This window comes from Entelurus aequoreus, linkage group LG18, assembly GCF_033978785.1.
Source record: "Entelurus aequoreus isolate RoL-2023_Sb linkage group LG18, RoL_Eaeq_v1.1, whole genome shotgun sequence".
NCBI lineage: Eukaryota > Metazoa > Chordata > Actinopteri > Syngnathiformes > Syngnathidae > Entelurus > Entelurus aequoreus.
In genome coordinates, this window is record NC_084748.1 from 22416586 (window position 1) to 22432510 (window position 15925).

At 40.7% G+C, this 15925-nt stretch overlaps 1 protein-coding gene and 1 long non-coding RNA gene across 3 annotated transcripts; both read right to left on the reverse strand.

The window, feature by feature from the left end:
• Positions 1–2635: 2635 nt before the first annotated feature.
• LOC133633541 (uncharacterized) lies at positions 2636–5084 on the reverse strand. Of its 2 annotated transcripts, none has more exons than XM_062026090.1 (7): positions 4674–5084; positions 4433–4524; positions 4240–4317; positions 4076–4150; positions 3838–3978; positions 3564–3634; positions 2636–2887 (listed from the first exon to the last, which is right to left on the reverse strand). In XM_062026090.1, the coding sequence occupies exons 1-7, from the start codon at positions 4757–4759 to the stop codon at positions 2879–2881; spliced, it is 552 nt and encodes a 183-aa protein (XP_061882074.1). In that variant the 5' UTR covers positions 4760–5084; the 3' UTR covers positions 2636–2878. The 2 variants fall into 2 exon arrangements, with proteins under 2 accessions (XP_061882074.1, XP_061882073.1); XM_062026089.1 differs by having other exon boundaries at positions 2641–2887; positions 4678–5084.
• Positions 5085–5112: 28 nt separating this feature from the next.
• On the reverse strand, positions 5113–7438 carry LOC133633544 (uncharacterized). Its single transcript, XR_009821778.1, has 5 exons — positions 7264–7438; positions 5603–5680; positions 5439–5513; positions 5307–5333; positions 5113–5188 (listed from the first exon to the last, which is right to left on the reverse strand). It is a non-coding gene; the product is annotated as an uncharacterized LOC133633544 (long non-coding RNA).
• Between the last annotated feature and the right edge of the window lie 8487 nt (positions 7439–15925).

The window sequence follows — 15925 nt, forward strand, 5'->3', positions numbered from 1 at the left end:
ACCTCGGAATACCTTGCAGCAGCAAGCTACCACAATATATGCGGGTACTAGACCCATCAGGCCCCAACCAAGACAGGCACCCGGAAGGGATGGACGGTGGGACCCAGGAGCTCCAGACACGCAGTCCGCATGCAGTAGCCTGAGGCGCCAACCCCCGCCTGACAAGCAGGCCCAGAGCGTACTCCCAGAAATATACATACATATATATATATATATATATATACAGTGGGGCAAAAAAATATTTAGTCAGCCACCCATTGATTGTCAATGGGTGGCTGACTAAATACATTTTTTGCCCCACTGTATATATATATATATATATATATATATATATATACACACACATACACACTATATATATATATATATATATATATATATATATATATATATATATATAGGGTGTATGTGTATATATATATATATATATATATATATATATATATATATATATATATATATATATATATATATATATATATATATGTATATATATATATATATACATATATATATATATATATATATATATATATATATATATATATATATATATATATATATATATACACATATATACATACATACATACATACACACACACGCATATATACATACATATACACACATATGCATATATACATATACACATCTATAAACACACACATACCTATACTCATACATGCACACACATATACATACATACACATACATACACACATTTACATACCTACATCTATCCATCCACATGCACACACACACTCATATATATACAACAACAAATCCATACACAGGCCGGCGGGACAGCGATCAATTCCCGGCACCCACTGCCCACTGAGAACCAGCCGATCTCTTCCCCCAACAGTGATTGTAAGTAGCAAAGTAAGCTCTTAAGTTGTATTACTATGTCATTTTATATTCGCAACTTAAAAATGTTTATTGTTAATGACAACAGTAAAGCACCATTATTTGTAGAATATGGAGCTAATGTTATTGTAATGCCAGCATTAATAAAAACCATTGTAGTACTGGACGGCTCCAGCAGGGGGCGTGTTGTGCTGGGAGCTATACTAGAGGATGCCTGACTTCCTGCTTGCAGTTAATACAGAGTGAGCAGAACGAAGTTGTGTCCTCGTATCTGTATACTCAAACATCTCCCTTCTCAGGTACAAGTGTCTTTATGTAAATAGTTTTACCCCCGAATGTATCTTTTTAGTGTTTAAACATGTTTGAAAGAGTATATTTTTATGATATGTGTCTTTTCAGTCGACAAGGCTTTATACATGATCAAGCTAATGCTAAAGCTAATTGCAATGCCGATGACGAAGCAGATGCTAACTGCATCAACAGTGTTAAATATATAGAAAGGTACTGTGTGTAGTTAATTATTCATCTGTTTATATTGCTGATCAAATGTGTATTTACTACAGTTTCTGGGACTAATTCAGTGTAGTTTGTTTAATCTTAAGGTATGATAAGTGACTTTTGTTACTAAAACAATATAGGCTTACTGTATTGGGTGTACCTTTGTATTTACTTGTTGAGACATCTTCAAATACTGTTACACTAAGGTAAAGTCTATTAGTGCAAAGAACAGGAAAACCTACTCGATTATTTGAATGTAAAATCTGTATGATAATACTGGAGTGCATTTTATGTTTGTTGCAATACTGTGTACTTGTACATGTTTGGTGTTTAATTTGTTGGCAGTCAATACAGACGTGAGCAGAACGAAGTTGTGTCCTTGTATCTGTATACTCAAACATCTCCCTTCTCAGGGCGATTACACAACCACACGGCAACAGGATCACGGAGACCAGCCAGCGCCAGCCCGCCAGTCAGCCCAAACACCAACATGCAAACAAGAGACATCAACACCTCCCCCACCAAAAGACCCCATCACCCCAACCCAAACCCGCACAAACACACCACCGCCCAAACAACAGAGACACAGCATTTAGACAAGACAAGGGGGCCGCGCCGCTACCGCATCAAGTCACCAACACAGACCCCACGGCGCAAGGTCGGGCCACACGGGCACGGACCCCACCCAACAGGAAGCGAGACCCGCTTGATGCCACACACAAATAAATAATAACCCACACAGCAAAAACACTCCGCGGCGGGTCCCCCGCGCAGGTATCGCGCTTTCCGGAACGGAACCGCGAAACGGACCAGCATCGGCGTCCATTTGCACTCAGGAACGTATCCGCCACGGCGGCAGGTAGCGGATCCGCCGTGGCGGCGCGCTGAATGCGCTCCGCACCCATGATCAAAGCCTTATTTCCGCGGCGGGTGCGCCGTGACGGCGCGCTGCATCCACTCCGCACCCAAGATCAAAGCCTAACCTCCCGCCGCGGACCAGCAACGGACTCATAAAAACCCTGGCTCATCTGGCCGTTTTGGACCCCTTTATCTTATTTTCAAAATCCCTTCTGTTCTTGCTGTAGGATAAAATAGGAAACTATAAAATTCACTAAGCCCTACTACAGCAATATAGGCTTACATATGCATTGCCTTGTATTTTTAAACTAACAATATTGTCAATAGGCAGAAACAGAAAATGGTCAATTCACTCTATAAAGTAAATATGTATAATATATATTTAAAAAGTAAATATACATATTTAATCTATTAGGCTACAACTTCAAGGAAACGCTGCTCCATGCACAGCTAACATATCAGAAAATGAATAACTGGTGAATGACAAGAAGTCCAATAAAAGGTTGTTTATTTATACATATACATCTCTATTCCTCCTGAGGAGGTGGAAGCGGGACTCGTCTCCTCGTGGCCCGATCCCCCGCCAAGTTGAACCACCTGATGGCGTGTTTGGTGACCTCAGCGTCCGTGGCTGACCTTGTCAACACATTTTTACTCACAGCACCTGTAATCAAACAAGATTACAAGACAGATACGTTTATGTTTATGGTAGGAAGCATCCAAAGCCAAGTATGCTTACACAATACAAAATATGTGATAGGTATTAAGGAGATTACATTTGAAAAAAAAAACATGACTTAAAGTTACTGGAGGTGATTAAAATAAGGTGCATAAACTATGAATTTGTGATCAGGGTATAGGTGTGCAAGACATCCAAAATGTTTAAACAATATCGTTATTTGGTTCCTTGATCAGAGTACTTGTTTGGATCTGTTGGATGATGGCGGCGGGGGGTTGGGGGTGGGGGGCATAAATAAATATCCATAACCCAACTTTGGGAGGTTGACATTTTTTTCTTATTATATTTGTACTATCATTCTATGTTTGTATTCGTGTAGGCCAGGGGTGTCCAAAGTGCGGCCCGGGGGCCATTTGCGGCCTGCAGGTCATTTTTTAACGGCCCCAGGGCACATTTTTAAAAAATATGATCGAAATAAATAAAAAACATTAAAAGTGGTATTTAAAGAGCAAACAGGTGAAATGTAACAAGAAAATGTAGCAATGTTTACTCTAATCACACAAAGCTGCCATGTAGGCTGTTTCTTTCTTTAAAAAATAATAATGAATCAAAATCAATGTCATTATGAATTATTGACCTATTCAATGCTTAAGAAGTTTACCTTCGCAATCAGCTGGTCTTGGTTGTGCTTAATAGTTTCCAGCAGGCTAAGGATGTGGATTACCTCAGGCGCTGTTGACAAACAGCAGTATAAAATTAACATGTTTCAGTGTTTATCCTCATTACTCATAATCCTGACATTAGCTATTGACCTTAGTTAATGACAAAAGTTTTTGACAAAGTTTGAAGAAAATATGTGATTGCTTGTGAATTAGAATTTTTTCCAAAATTTGTGGCACAGAATGACCATCTGGTATTTGTCAGTTATTGCTCACCAGAGCAGGAAATGTTGTCGGCCATTCTTTCCCCTCGCCATGTTGGCCTGTAGGCCAGGCTGGATCCAGGCTCCTCTGTCTGCCACATGTTGAGGGCTGCTGGTGAGGGGGGTGGAGGTAGTCGAGGAGGGACTGCCGTTCCTAGTGAGGTGGGCATTGTGAGAGAGCCATCAATTCCATGACTGGTAATACCCAAGGGGCTTATCTATACACTAGTATTTCAGAGATCAGTCCCTACCTTGTGTAACTCTCTGCATGTTTAATGCAGGTGCTGGTGAAGGCATATGAATGCGTCCTTCCCCATGGTGAGGTGCTAAGGGAGATAAATTGGTATTAAATGGTTGAGATCTGTTAACCATGGTTACTGGATGCTGAGATATTATTTTGGAGATCAGTCTTTACCTAGAAAGTTATCTCCAGTTGAGGAGTCGAGTTGACAAGTACTCATGACTCTTGCTGGCACTCGGTGAGACGGTGGAGCTGGGAGAAGGGATACAAGGACAGGGGAATATCTTTAGCACTAAGAATGTTAACCATATCTTTAATATTAATGTGGTGGTTTTGTTGTTTTCGATGTTAAGAGATTATTCCTTACTCTGCCTGTGCAATTGGCTTGCCAACCCCAGAGATGTGAGGTCACTATTTCCCGGGTCTTCTTCGCTATCATCTGAGTCCCCGAGACGATGGCTGTTGGGTAACCATATCAATAGGATTATTGCAATACCAAAATTGCCAAATATACATATAGTACAAGCATCTCTGGTCTATTTTTGAATGCTACCGGAAATAACCTTCCTATTACTGTAGAAACATGACAAAAACAAGACGGAACACACTTACACTGGCTTCCTGTTCCTTTTTTCTGGCAGCTCCTCGTTCTCTGCCTCAGATTGCAGGTCTGAGGTGTTGCAGCCCTTTCCATATTGTTGCATTATTTTTAATGCGTCTTTGTAGTTGTCTAAAATTGAATATGTTAAAATGAACATGAGTTTCAAATTAGCTGTAGAGCTGAACAGAATATTATTATTATTGATGATGATAAATCAGGTCTCTCTCTTACAAGAGACCTGGTCAGAACATAGACACAATAGGTTATTCCAAGCATAAAGAGAAGCAACTATGACGTTATTTTTAAACAAGAAGATTATGAATTTGCATACCACAAGTTCGGACAACAGAAAAGTCAAAACTTGGCCAGTTTGGCTCATGCTGCTCCTCATTTAAAGCGGCCCTTTCAATTCTGTCGGTGTTTTTATAGCTGGGCCAGAAATCCCTCCTATCATCATACCATCCACTTGGGACAACCGCAATGTCCCTGTTCATTATAAATTTAATCAGATGAAAAGGCACCCTTAATATAGAAAGAAAGAAAAGGGGTATTTATTCATCGTCAAAGGAATAACGTGGACAAAAGCATGCACAGGTGTTAGTGTATACAAATAAGCAAGTAAGATGAGCTGAGATTTTACCTGAATGGTGCCCCAAGGTGGTAAGAACTATAAGAAAGGTAAAAGTACAGGTTACAATAGTCAGAACTTCAGCTCAATCGTAAAGTAGGGTTTGAAATTATGGGTGTAGTGTATACAGAGATCAGTCCCTACCTTGTGTAACTCTCTGCATGTTTAATGCATGTGCTGGTGAAGGCATATGAATACATCCTTCCCCATGGTGAGGTGCTAAGGGAAATACATTGGTATTAAATGGTTGTGATCTGTTAACCATGGTTACTGGATGCTGAGATATTATTTTGGAGATCAGTCTTTACCTAGAAAGTTATCTCCAGTTGAGGAGTCGAGTTGACAAGTACTCATGACTCTTGCTGGCACTCGGCGAGACGGTGGAGCTGGGAGAAGGGATACAAGGAGAGGGGAATATCTTTAGCACTAAGAATGTTAACCATATCTTTAATATTAATGTGGTGGTTTCGTCTACAACGCTAAATATATCCTGTGGTGTACCTCAGGGATCAATATAGGACCTAAATTATTCAATGTCTAGATAAATGACAATTGTAAAGTTACAAAAGATTTAAAGTTAGTATTATTTGCAGATGATACAACAGCGTTTTGTTCAGGAGAGAACACACAGAAGATAATACAAATAATAACGGAAGAAATTAACAAATTAAAAAGATGGTTTGACAAAAACAGACTCTTTGAATCTCAGTAAAACTAAAATAATGCTATTTGGTAACAGTAGAAAAGAAAGTCAAACACAAATACAAATAGACGGAATAGAAATTGAAAGAATAAATGAAACCAAATTTCTAGGTATAATGATTGATGATAAATTGAACTGGAAATCTCAAGTAAAAAATATATAACATAAAGTAGCAAGAAACATGTCAATAATGAATAAAGCAAAACATGTTCTAGACAAAAAAATCACTTCATATTCTCTACTGTTCACTAGTGTTACATATCTGAGTTATTGTGTAGAAATATGGGGAAATAATTACAAAAGTACACTTCATTCATTAACGGTGTTACAAAAAAGATCAGTTAGAATAATATATAATGTTGGATATAGAGAACACACAAATCCGTTATTTATTGAATCAAAGATACTGAAATTCCACGACATAGTGAATTTGCAAACAGCTAAAATTATAAACAAAGCAAACTATAACCTGCTACCCAAGAATATACAAAAATTCTTCTCAAAAAAAGAGGAGAAAAATAATCTTAGAGAGAAATGTAATTTAAAACATTTGTACGCACGTACAACACTTAAGATCTTCAGTATATCAGTATGTGGAATTAAATTATGGAATGCATTAAGCAAAGCAATCAAACAATGTACTAATATGATCAATTATTTATGCTTACATGTGGAAATAATAATAATAATAGTAAATAAAATAATAATAATAATAGTAAATAAAATAGTAATAATAAAAAAAGGTAAATAAAGCATAAAATAGTCTCTAATAAATTAATTAAATAAAAAACAGCATATAAAATATATACATCAGCAAATAACAAAAATATAGATCAAGAAAAAGGATCCTTAATATGTGCAGCAATTTTTCCCACTCACATCACCTCATTTTATATTTTCTTCTACAATTAACTATGCCAAAAAACACATAGACATACCTTTTTTTTTTAATGTAAACAAAAACATGGCGTCACACACAGCTAGTCCACAGTAAACAGGATCTCAAGCTCCACTAAAGAACAAAGAAAGAAATAATACACACTCATATTAATGGCAAAGAACGGCTGTTTCCACTCCGTTAACGTTACGTTGTTGACTAACGCAGTAACGTTAGCGACCTGGGCCTAAACAACACTGACAATAAAGTAATACGCTTTCGTTTCAAGCAGTTGGAAATATGTGGAATATCGTAGCATGTAACCTACACACATTCACAGCGTCTAACAAAAGATGGCCTAAGATAACTGTATTGAACTTTTTACTCACCGGCTTCACGCGGGAAACTTTCACATTCTGGAGTCGGGGTCCCCCGGAACACAAAACACAGATAAAAGACAATTTTACAATAGCACGGCGAAAAAATGACCGTCGTTGTGTGGTTTTTTTGACGAATAACACTCTTTTCCACTTTTCTTTGCTCGGGCCTCACCTACCGCGTGCAGCCATTTTGAATTTTCTGTATACGTGACGTCAGACGCACGTCCCCATGCAAAGCATTCTGGGAGGCGGCGCTGGAAATAAAATAGCCATTTTATTCTATCCTGTCCTATGTTTAAATGTTTAATAAACACCTTTATCATGTTATGTGTGATTTACTTTCGTAAATCGAGGTTCCATTGTATTATATGTCCAAACACTTTTGATCCCCCGAAAATGTCCATATTTTATATGAATGAAAAACACAATAACTTTTGAAAACTTTTCAACTTTTGACAGTGGCTTCCAGCAAATACAACCTGTCACATTTCAAAGAAACACAGTAGTGGAATGTTGTGTCAACTGCTTTCAAATTAGGGGTGCAAACCTCTACAAAAAATGGCCAAGGTGGAAAGAAACAGGGTTTTTTTTTTTTTTTACCTTTTTGAATTCTAGGTGATGTAGTGTAACATACGGTATGGGTCAGAGTGAAAGCTCCCAGGAAACCAGGGAGAGCAATGCAACCGCCTGAACTTAATGCTTTCACAGGCAGAGATATCCCAAAATAATGGAAAGACAGAGCTCTGGGCTCCATGAAGGATTTGATGGGAGTAAAAGTAAAGACTTCCTCTTGCCTTCTGCCTCTTAACTGCTTCCCTGGGTAGGCTCAGAGTGTTGGAGCCAAAATGAACCAAAGACTTACAAGCTGAGACAAAATTCTCATTTTGACCACTTATAAAGAAGACACTATTTTGTAGTAATTGAGCACTTCTCCAAGTGAACTGGTTTAGCTGAACAATAAATTAAAACAATGTGTAATAGAGAACAATAATTATCTCCTATGTTGCCGTGTGGTTGTTCTGTTTGTGCAGCACTCATCCCCACAAGACGTCTCCATCGCGCCAATTCAGGCAAATCCAATCAAATCCAATCAATCCCTGCAAATTATGTGCAGCCTTGCAATTTTGTCCAATGCCGCAACTTCTCCGCACATTTTGGACAATAAGCGTAATTTTTGCTCATGGAATTGTCTTAGAGAAGTGCTTAAACACACACATCAACTTCACCGGTGCCCATATTCCTTATAGTCCAAGCAAAGCAAAAAGACAACAACTACAAAACAAGGCTGCGGCAGCAGGGCAAAGTCTGTGTGAGGAAACGTGGTAAGGAGGGGTTCATTTGCATCCAACAACTTCCCCTCTATCCAGGGTAAATCCCACCTAAGCTTATCCTTGTCCACACAATAGTTGTTTAAGACCCCTTTCTCCCCTCCGTCCACCGGCGCAATGTTACCTAGTAAGCATGCACGGAAAATGTGCATGTCATAGTCACCTAACTTATCTGTGTGACGTGATATCGGGAGAAGAAGACGACAGAGATATGACGTCGTTTAGCTGTCAGCTTGTTTATTAACAGCTTGGTGTGTAAATGAGATGTGTAATTAAACCAAAGAGATGTGGTGTGACTAAATGTGAGCACTTATCTGAGCGTGGTTGTCAGAGGGTGTTGAAGGTGAGTGTTGATCCAGGCGGAAGTCCAAATAAGGGCAAGGCAGGCTCGAGTGTCGGAGGACAGGCGGATAGTCAAGGACAGGAGCGCGGCGTCGTGGTCGGGTGACAGGCGTGAGGTCGAAAATCCAGGAAGGCAAGGGGGTTCCACAGGGAGGTCCAAAGTGACAAAGCACACAGCTTGACCACGAGTAGTGATGGGTCCGGCAACACCGATGCATCGGCGCATGCGTCGAGCTCATAGAGCGATACCCTGTGTCGGTGCGCGTATCGCTTTTAGAAAGTCACGTGACCGAACACGAGTTGTTTTGGTCACGTGACCGCTCATGAGCTGTTCTGGTCACGTGACCGCTCATGAACTGTATCGCACTGACGCCTGCGCGCCAAACTGTGTTTATTAGGAAGCGGCGCAATGCGTGTTGTTGACGAACACCATTAGGGCCGCTTGTTGTCACTGTCACTCAAAGTTGCATTTCAAAATTACACAGAATAAATGTGTTTATTTTGTTTAGAATTCAGATGGGTTTGATTTGGTGCGCGGCATATATTGGCTGTGCGGCGCACGGTGTGCGCGGAGGACGCTTGAGCACTGCGCAATTGCGCAGGCGCGCACCTTAGAGGGAATGTTGCTCACAGGGCACAGAGGCGTCAGTGCGATACAGTTCGCGTATCGGTCACGTGACCAAAGCAACTCATGATCGGTCACGTGACTTTCTAAAAGCGGTACGCGCACCGACACAGGGTTTCGCTCTATGAGCTCGACGCATGCGCCGATGCATCGGTGTTGCAGGACCCATCACTACTGTTTCTAGAGAAGGTACAGGAATGACGGCGTGGCGAAGTTGGTAGCGTGGCTGTGCCAGCAATCGGTTACTGGGGTTCAATCCCCACCTTCTACCATCCTAGTCATGATACATGTTCACATTATTTGACTGTATCTAAAAAAGATAAAAATATATTTTTATTTAAATGAAGATATGAAATAATCCTAAATGAAATACAATGACTTGGTTTATATTATTGTATATACTAGGTTATAAAATCAGTGTCAGTTGAGTCGGTCCATATGTTGCCTGTAGGGATTTTTAATGTCCAGCAGATGTCAGTATTTAGTGACACAGTATCGACACAGTATCAATACAGTTTTGCAATGTGTCGAAACGCTTCATGAGGCCTCATCAACCCATCACTAACCACGAGGAAGGATGACGGGGAGCTGGAGAAGACACAACACAGGAGACGATGAGCACGACGGGAAGGAAGCACAGGGAGAACAAATGCACATGTAGGAGAGCGAGAAACGTATGGGCTTACTGTACTGGATACGAGAAGCTACGTTCTGGCGTCGGATCTCAGGTTGCGCTGGTTTAAGAAGGCTGATCGCTCATCATGGACAGGTGCGTAGATTGCCGAGCGTTTGCAGCCGCGCGGAAGCGCGCTTGCAGCAGAGAGAGAGCGCCCGTGGGCGTGGCCTGCGGTGCGCTCGTCAGGGCACGCAACAGGAGGAGACGCAGCAGAAGTGTGACCCATAACAATCTGAACAATATCCAGTGTTGTGGTATTTCAATTAACTGGAATCTAGTGTGCTGTGAGGCCATATTGTAGTGAATCACACCTGAGCCATCATAAATTAATCAAATATTTAATAGATATGTGAAAGTAAACAATGTGATAAAGAACATTTTACATCAATCTATATCTCGATATCTGGTCAGGACACTCCTCACTCTTTTGCCTTCACCTTCATTGTCCATTCGTTTTTGGTGACTTTATATACTCTGGATCTAGACGTTGAGTCCGCGACATACATGGCGGACAATAAATGATACAGTCTGCTTTGTCAGTCCGAAAGCATTCGTCGTTTTCCACAGTCTTCCCTCGACGGCCAAGTAATACAATGCAAATGTGACACCCACAAAAAGTTGTCATTGTGTATTTTTATAATTTGTTTTGATAATATTCAGGTGAATAATATTTAATGGTGACACTAGAATCAGAATCAGAATAGTTTTATTGCCATTGTTTGAGAACGGGTTCACAAACTAGGAATTTTTCTTGGTGCAAACGTGCGACATAAAACACATATAACACATATTTGGTATAAAAAGAGCTGTGACTGAGCTATCAGATAGACTTAGAAGGGATTCAAGGAATTCAAGGAGCTGCTGTTAGGAGTTATTGTTCATTTGCCTGATGGCCGAGGGGAAAAAACTGTTCAGGTGGCGGTAGGTGTGGGTCTGGATGGAGCGTAGTCTCCTGCCTGAGGGGAGAGGGGAGAATAGTGTGTGTCCAGGTTGAGAAGAGTCAGCTGTGATCCGACCCACACGCCTCCTGGTCCTGGAGGAGAACAAGTCCTGGAGGGATGGGAGCTTTCAGCCAATCACCTTCTCAGCAGCACGTACGATGCGCTCCAGTCTATTCTTATCCTGGACTGTGGCGCCGGGGAACCACACTGTGATGGAGGAGGTCAGGATGGACTCTATGATGGCTGAGTAAAACTGCACCAGCATCTCGGTCAGCTCCCACTTGAGGTCCTGGGTGATGGTGGTGCCCAAGAAACGGAAGGAGTCCACAATGGGGACGGGGGTGGGAGAGTCAATCAGGGTGAGGGGGGATGGTGGGGCTGTGACTTTCCTGAAGTCAATGATCATCTCCACTGTTTTCTGGGCGTTCAGCTCCAGGTTGTTGAGGCTGCACCAGGACGTCAGCCGGTCTACCTCTCTCCTGTAGGCGGACTCATCGCCATTAGAGATGAGCCCGATGAGGGTGGTGTCATCCGCAAACTTGAGCAGTTTTACGGATTGGTGACTGGAGGTGCAGCAGTTTGTATACAGGGAGAAGAGCCAGGGGGAGAGTACACAGCCCTGAGGAGTACCAGTGTTTGTGGTTCGACTGTCCGAGACAATCTTCCCCAGCCTTACGTGCTGTCTTCAACACAACAGATTGTTAAACAACAGCTAACTACTGACAGCAGGGGGCAGTGTAGGTCTGTTTCACCGTGGGAGTCTCCTGTACACAGACGTACTTCCGCCCAAACTTCACAATCCTGTGGAATTTGGGAAAGCGACAACACGTTTCAATTTGTGATCCTTGTGTCCATACTGCAGGTTAGTAATGACCTTAAAGCAGCTATATTTGAAACACAAATAATTTTGTGATAAAGTGCAGTCACTGAGCTTTAGTTTGATGTGAGGATGATGACGTTTGGTGTTCGTTTTGGGACATTGTAATGTAATGCAAAGTGGGCTGCTGCAGTTTATTTTTCTATTAATATTTTTCTAATCACTTCTGTAAAAGTGACAAGTGCAATGAGCCTAAATGTGCACAATATGAGTTTGTTTTTGTATTATAACTTTCTATATTGTTTATTGGTCCAGTTCTGCCAATGTTGTTAGCATTAGCCACTGTCTGCTTTCTGTGTGCACTGTAGTGGTGCAGCTACTCACACGTGGGCTTTGCCAAAGCTATGTAGTGATACTACAATGATGCGGACACTGTAGTAACAGTATTATGCTGGAAATGAAAATGATAGATATTGATGAGGAGAACAAATGATGTAAAATGAGAATGGTGTTATGTGTTATGTAGTGTGAATTTGAATAATGACAGAATGATTGTTATATTGATTATTATTGTGATAATATAAAAAATATGAACATTGAAAAGACAATGGAAAAAAACAAAAGAAAGAGACAGAATATATTTTGTGTGGTTCAATAAAAACACAATCCTGTGGAATTTGGGAAAGCGACAACACGTTTCAATTTGTGATCCTTGTGTCCATACTGCAGGATAATTATAAGCTGTAACCAGGTACCCAAGCCGGGACCTGTAACACACACGCTACCTTTTTTTTAATCACATCCACGGGAGCCCGCATTCTCGTCGTCTCTCCTTCGACACATGGGCAGAGTTTTTCGGTAAGTAGAATCACAGCTGACCTGGACATTCAAAAGTTATCTTGCCGTCTGAGATGTGTTGTATCCGAAATAGCTGCAATCGCACATTTTCTTCTCTTAAGGTATTCATGTGTGATTTCCACAAGCGTCTGTACAGACGGAAAGAGAACCACGGGCATGTCTCGATGACTCGCCTCCATATTTCCAGTGGTTAACTCCAAGTTCCAAAACTGCTTTATTATGAAACTGGCTGTGGCGCGTTCTTTCTTACGTCACTTCCTCATAATATGACCTCTTTAATGCAGGGGTGCACATTACGTCGATCGCGAGCTACCGGTCGATTGTGGAGGGTGTGTCAGTCGATCGCCAGCCAGGCATTAAAAAAATAGACCTAAAAATTAGCGATCATCAATCTTCACTAAGACGTCACTTTCGTCACTTGATTGACATTCACGGCACCTGAGGGTCTTCTGAGATGACGCTGGCTGCTGCGAGCTCATTATTAAAAACGGGAAACACTTTTTATTTCAACAGACCCTCGTGCCGTACCTACCGTCAAAACTCTGCACAGTTCCTGTCTTCACAATAAAAGCGCTGCTTCATCCTGCCTGCACTAACAAAATAAGAGTCTCAGAAAGTTGGCGTGCACAAGCTAGCAAGCTACGGAGTTTGCTGCCAATGTATTTCTTGTAAAGTGTATAAAAACGAGTATGGAAGCTGGACAAATAAGATGCCAAAAACCAACCACTTTCATGTGGTATTGGACAGAAAGAAGGACTTTTTTTCTCCTCCATTTGAAAATGCGGACGTTATCAGCACTACTGTCTGAATCCAATCAATGCAAGTCATCAGAATCAGCTAAGACACCAATTTATATTCTTGTTTTCATGAAAGAAAGGAATCTATATGTGTTAAACATGTGTGTATTATCATTAAACACCTTCAACTTGTTAACAAAACGTCTCTTTCATAAATAAATAAATATAAATTATGTATATGAATGAGGTCGATCCCTTCGACTTGATCAATTGAAAAGTAGCTCGCCTGCAGAAAAAGTGTGCTCTGCTTTAATGCATTGGCACAGCTTGATGATGTTTTATGATGTGCACGCCATGCAACGCATGTTTGCGAGACAAGGTGCGCAGCAGTGTGGCCGCGTGTCGAGAGGGCTGGGATGTGAGGCAAATGTGAGGATGTCGCCAGCATTGTGTGTACAACGAACCTTCAAATCAGGGGTGTCAAACTGGTTTTGCATGGCAGCTCCCGCCATCAGTGTGTGAATGTGTGTGTGAATGGGTGAATGTGGAAATAGTGTCAAAGCGCTTTGAGTACCTTGAAGGTAGAAAAGCGCTATACAAGTATAACCCCATTTACCATTTACTTGTTGTTTTAATGATTTTTTTGTTATTTTTTTTTAAAGTTTTAGTGTCTTACTGTATATGAAAAAAAAACGTACCAAAGTTGATTTTACGGTAAAAAAAACTAACTCGGCGGAATTTAACCATAAAATATATTGTCAATTTTACAGTCTACAATTTGATTGATAATTTGTTTTGAAATCATTAGTCAAGCAGATATTTAAGGACAGTATTCATCTTTATATTAACAACAAATATTTTTGGAATACATGCTAATATAATATTTTGATTTTGATAATATTGAATTTTAAAAGATATGCAATTGCATGCAGTACATTATTTTTAATGTAAAAAGGGAAAGAACAAATATATTTAGTAAGAAAAGATTAACCATTTTATTAACGCATATTATTTCCAGGCCACATAAAATAATTTGGCGGGCCAGATTTGACCCCCGGGCCTTGATTTTGACACCTGTGCTTTAGATTGTTGTCATAGGCTGACAAGGACTTAAAATAATGGCTGTGTTTATAGAAAGAAAATTCCAATTTCTCTCCTTCCTCCACACTTGCTGCTTACGTGCTTAGTTTGTTACACGTCACTTGTTTTTGTGCTGAAAACCTGACTTGATATCAGCCCCCGATACCTAAGAAAAAAGTAAATATATATATTTTGTGCCTAGGAAAATCACACAGATACTGTAGTATTGTACAGTGACTTGGATAAGTAACTTTAATCTGATTACTGGTTTGGAAATAGTAGCTAGATTACTCCTTACTGAAAAACACGTTACGGGCATCACTGGTGGTACGCTAATGAATATACAAATGCTTCTTCTGCCATCCACCCTCTGCACGCCATGACAGCACTGTGTTGTTCCAAACATCAGAGTTCCTGCAGCACTGTAACACAACTAAGACACAAAGCCTCTGCATGTGTCCATCCCCTGTGCTTTTAACCCTGCGTTCAGTTTCCAGCTCCAACGGTCCCCGCTGCTGTCGATTTGTTCTGCAGCCATCAGAAAACAAAGGCGGCGGTGACTACACAACATTGTTTTTTTTTTCTTCTTGAACATGAAAACTTGTGTGGAACTAAACAAGCTTGGGTCCATGTGGACACATCTGTGGTGTCTTGTTCCCTTTCTTGTATGTTGGCCCTCCTTCCTACTGGAAAAACAACATAAACGAATCCACTTTGATGTAATAAGACAAAATACAAACATTGATACACAAATTATGTTCAACAAATAATATTACAACATACAGGGCCTGGTCTATTAAGATCCAAATACCACGTGCTAAACAGCGTGGGCAAACTAAAAAACTTGTGTGTACTGTCAATGGGCGTGTTGCATGTGATCTACTAAGACTGCATGTACAATTTGAAAAGTGGTGCAGAGCGCCTTATTTAAATGAAGTTGTGAGTGTACTATGCGTCTTTCACCATGGATACACTCATTTACTGCACATTTTACTGCACATAGCCTGCTCAGTGGCCTTGTGGTTAGCCCTGAGATCGGTAGGTCGTGAGTTCAAACCCCGGCCGAGTCATACCAAGGACTATAAAAATGGGACCCATTACCTCCCTGCTTGGCTCTCATCATCAAGGGTTGGAATTGGGGGTTAAATCACCAAAATGATTACAGAGCGCGGCCACAGCTGCTGCTCACTGCTCCTCTCACCTCACAGGGGGTGGAACAAGGAGATGTGTCAAATGCAGAGGTACTTTAAAATCTAATTTATTTTAT

Excerpts from the sequence above, each read along its gene's own strand:
- LOC133633541 (XM_062026089.1), bottom strand. The coding sequence starts at position 4,823 with ATGTTCATTTTAACATATTCAATTTTAGACAACTACAAAGACGCATTA. Across the intron at positions 3,979-4,075 it reads CATGCAGAGAGTTACACAAG|GAACGGCAGTCCCTCCTCGA; the intron begins GTAGGGACTGAT and ends CCACCTCACTAG. Across the intron at positions 3,635-3,837 it reads CGACAACATTTCCTGCTCTG|CGCCTGAGGTAATCCACATC; the intron begins GTGAGCAATAAC and ends GTTTGTCAACAG.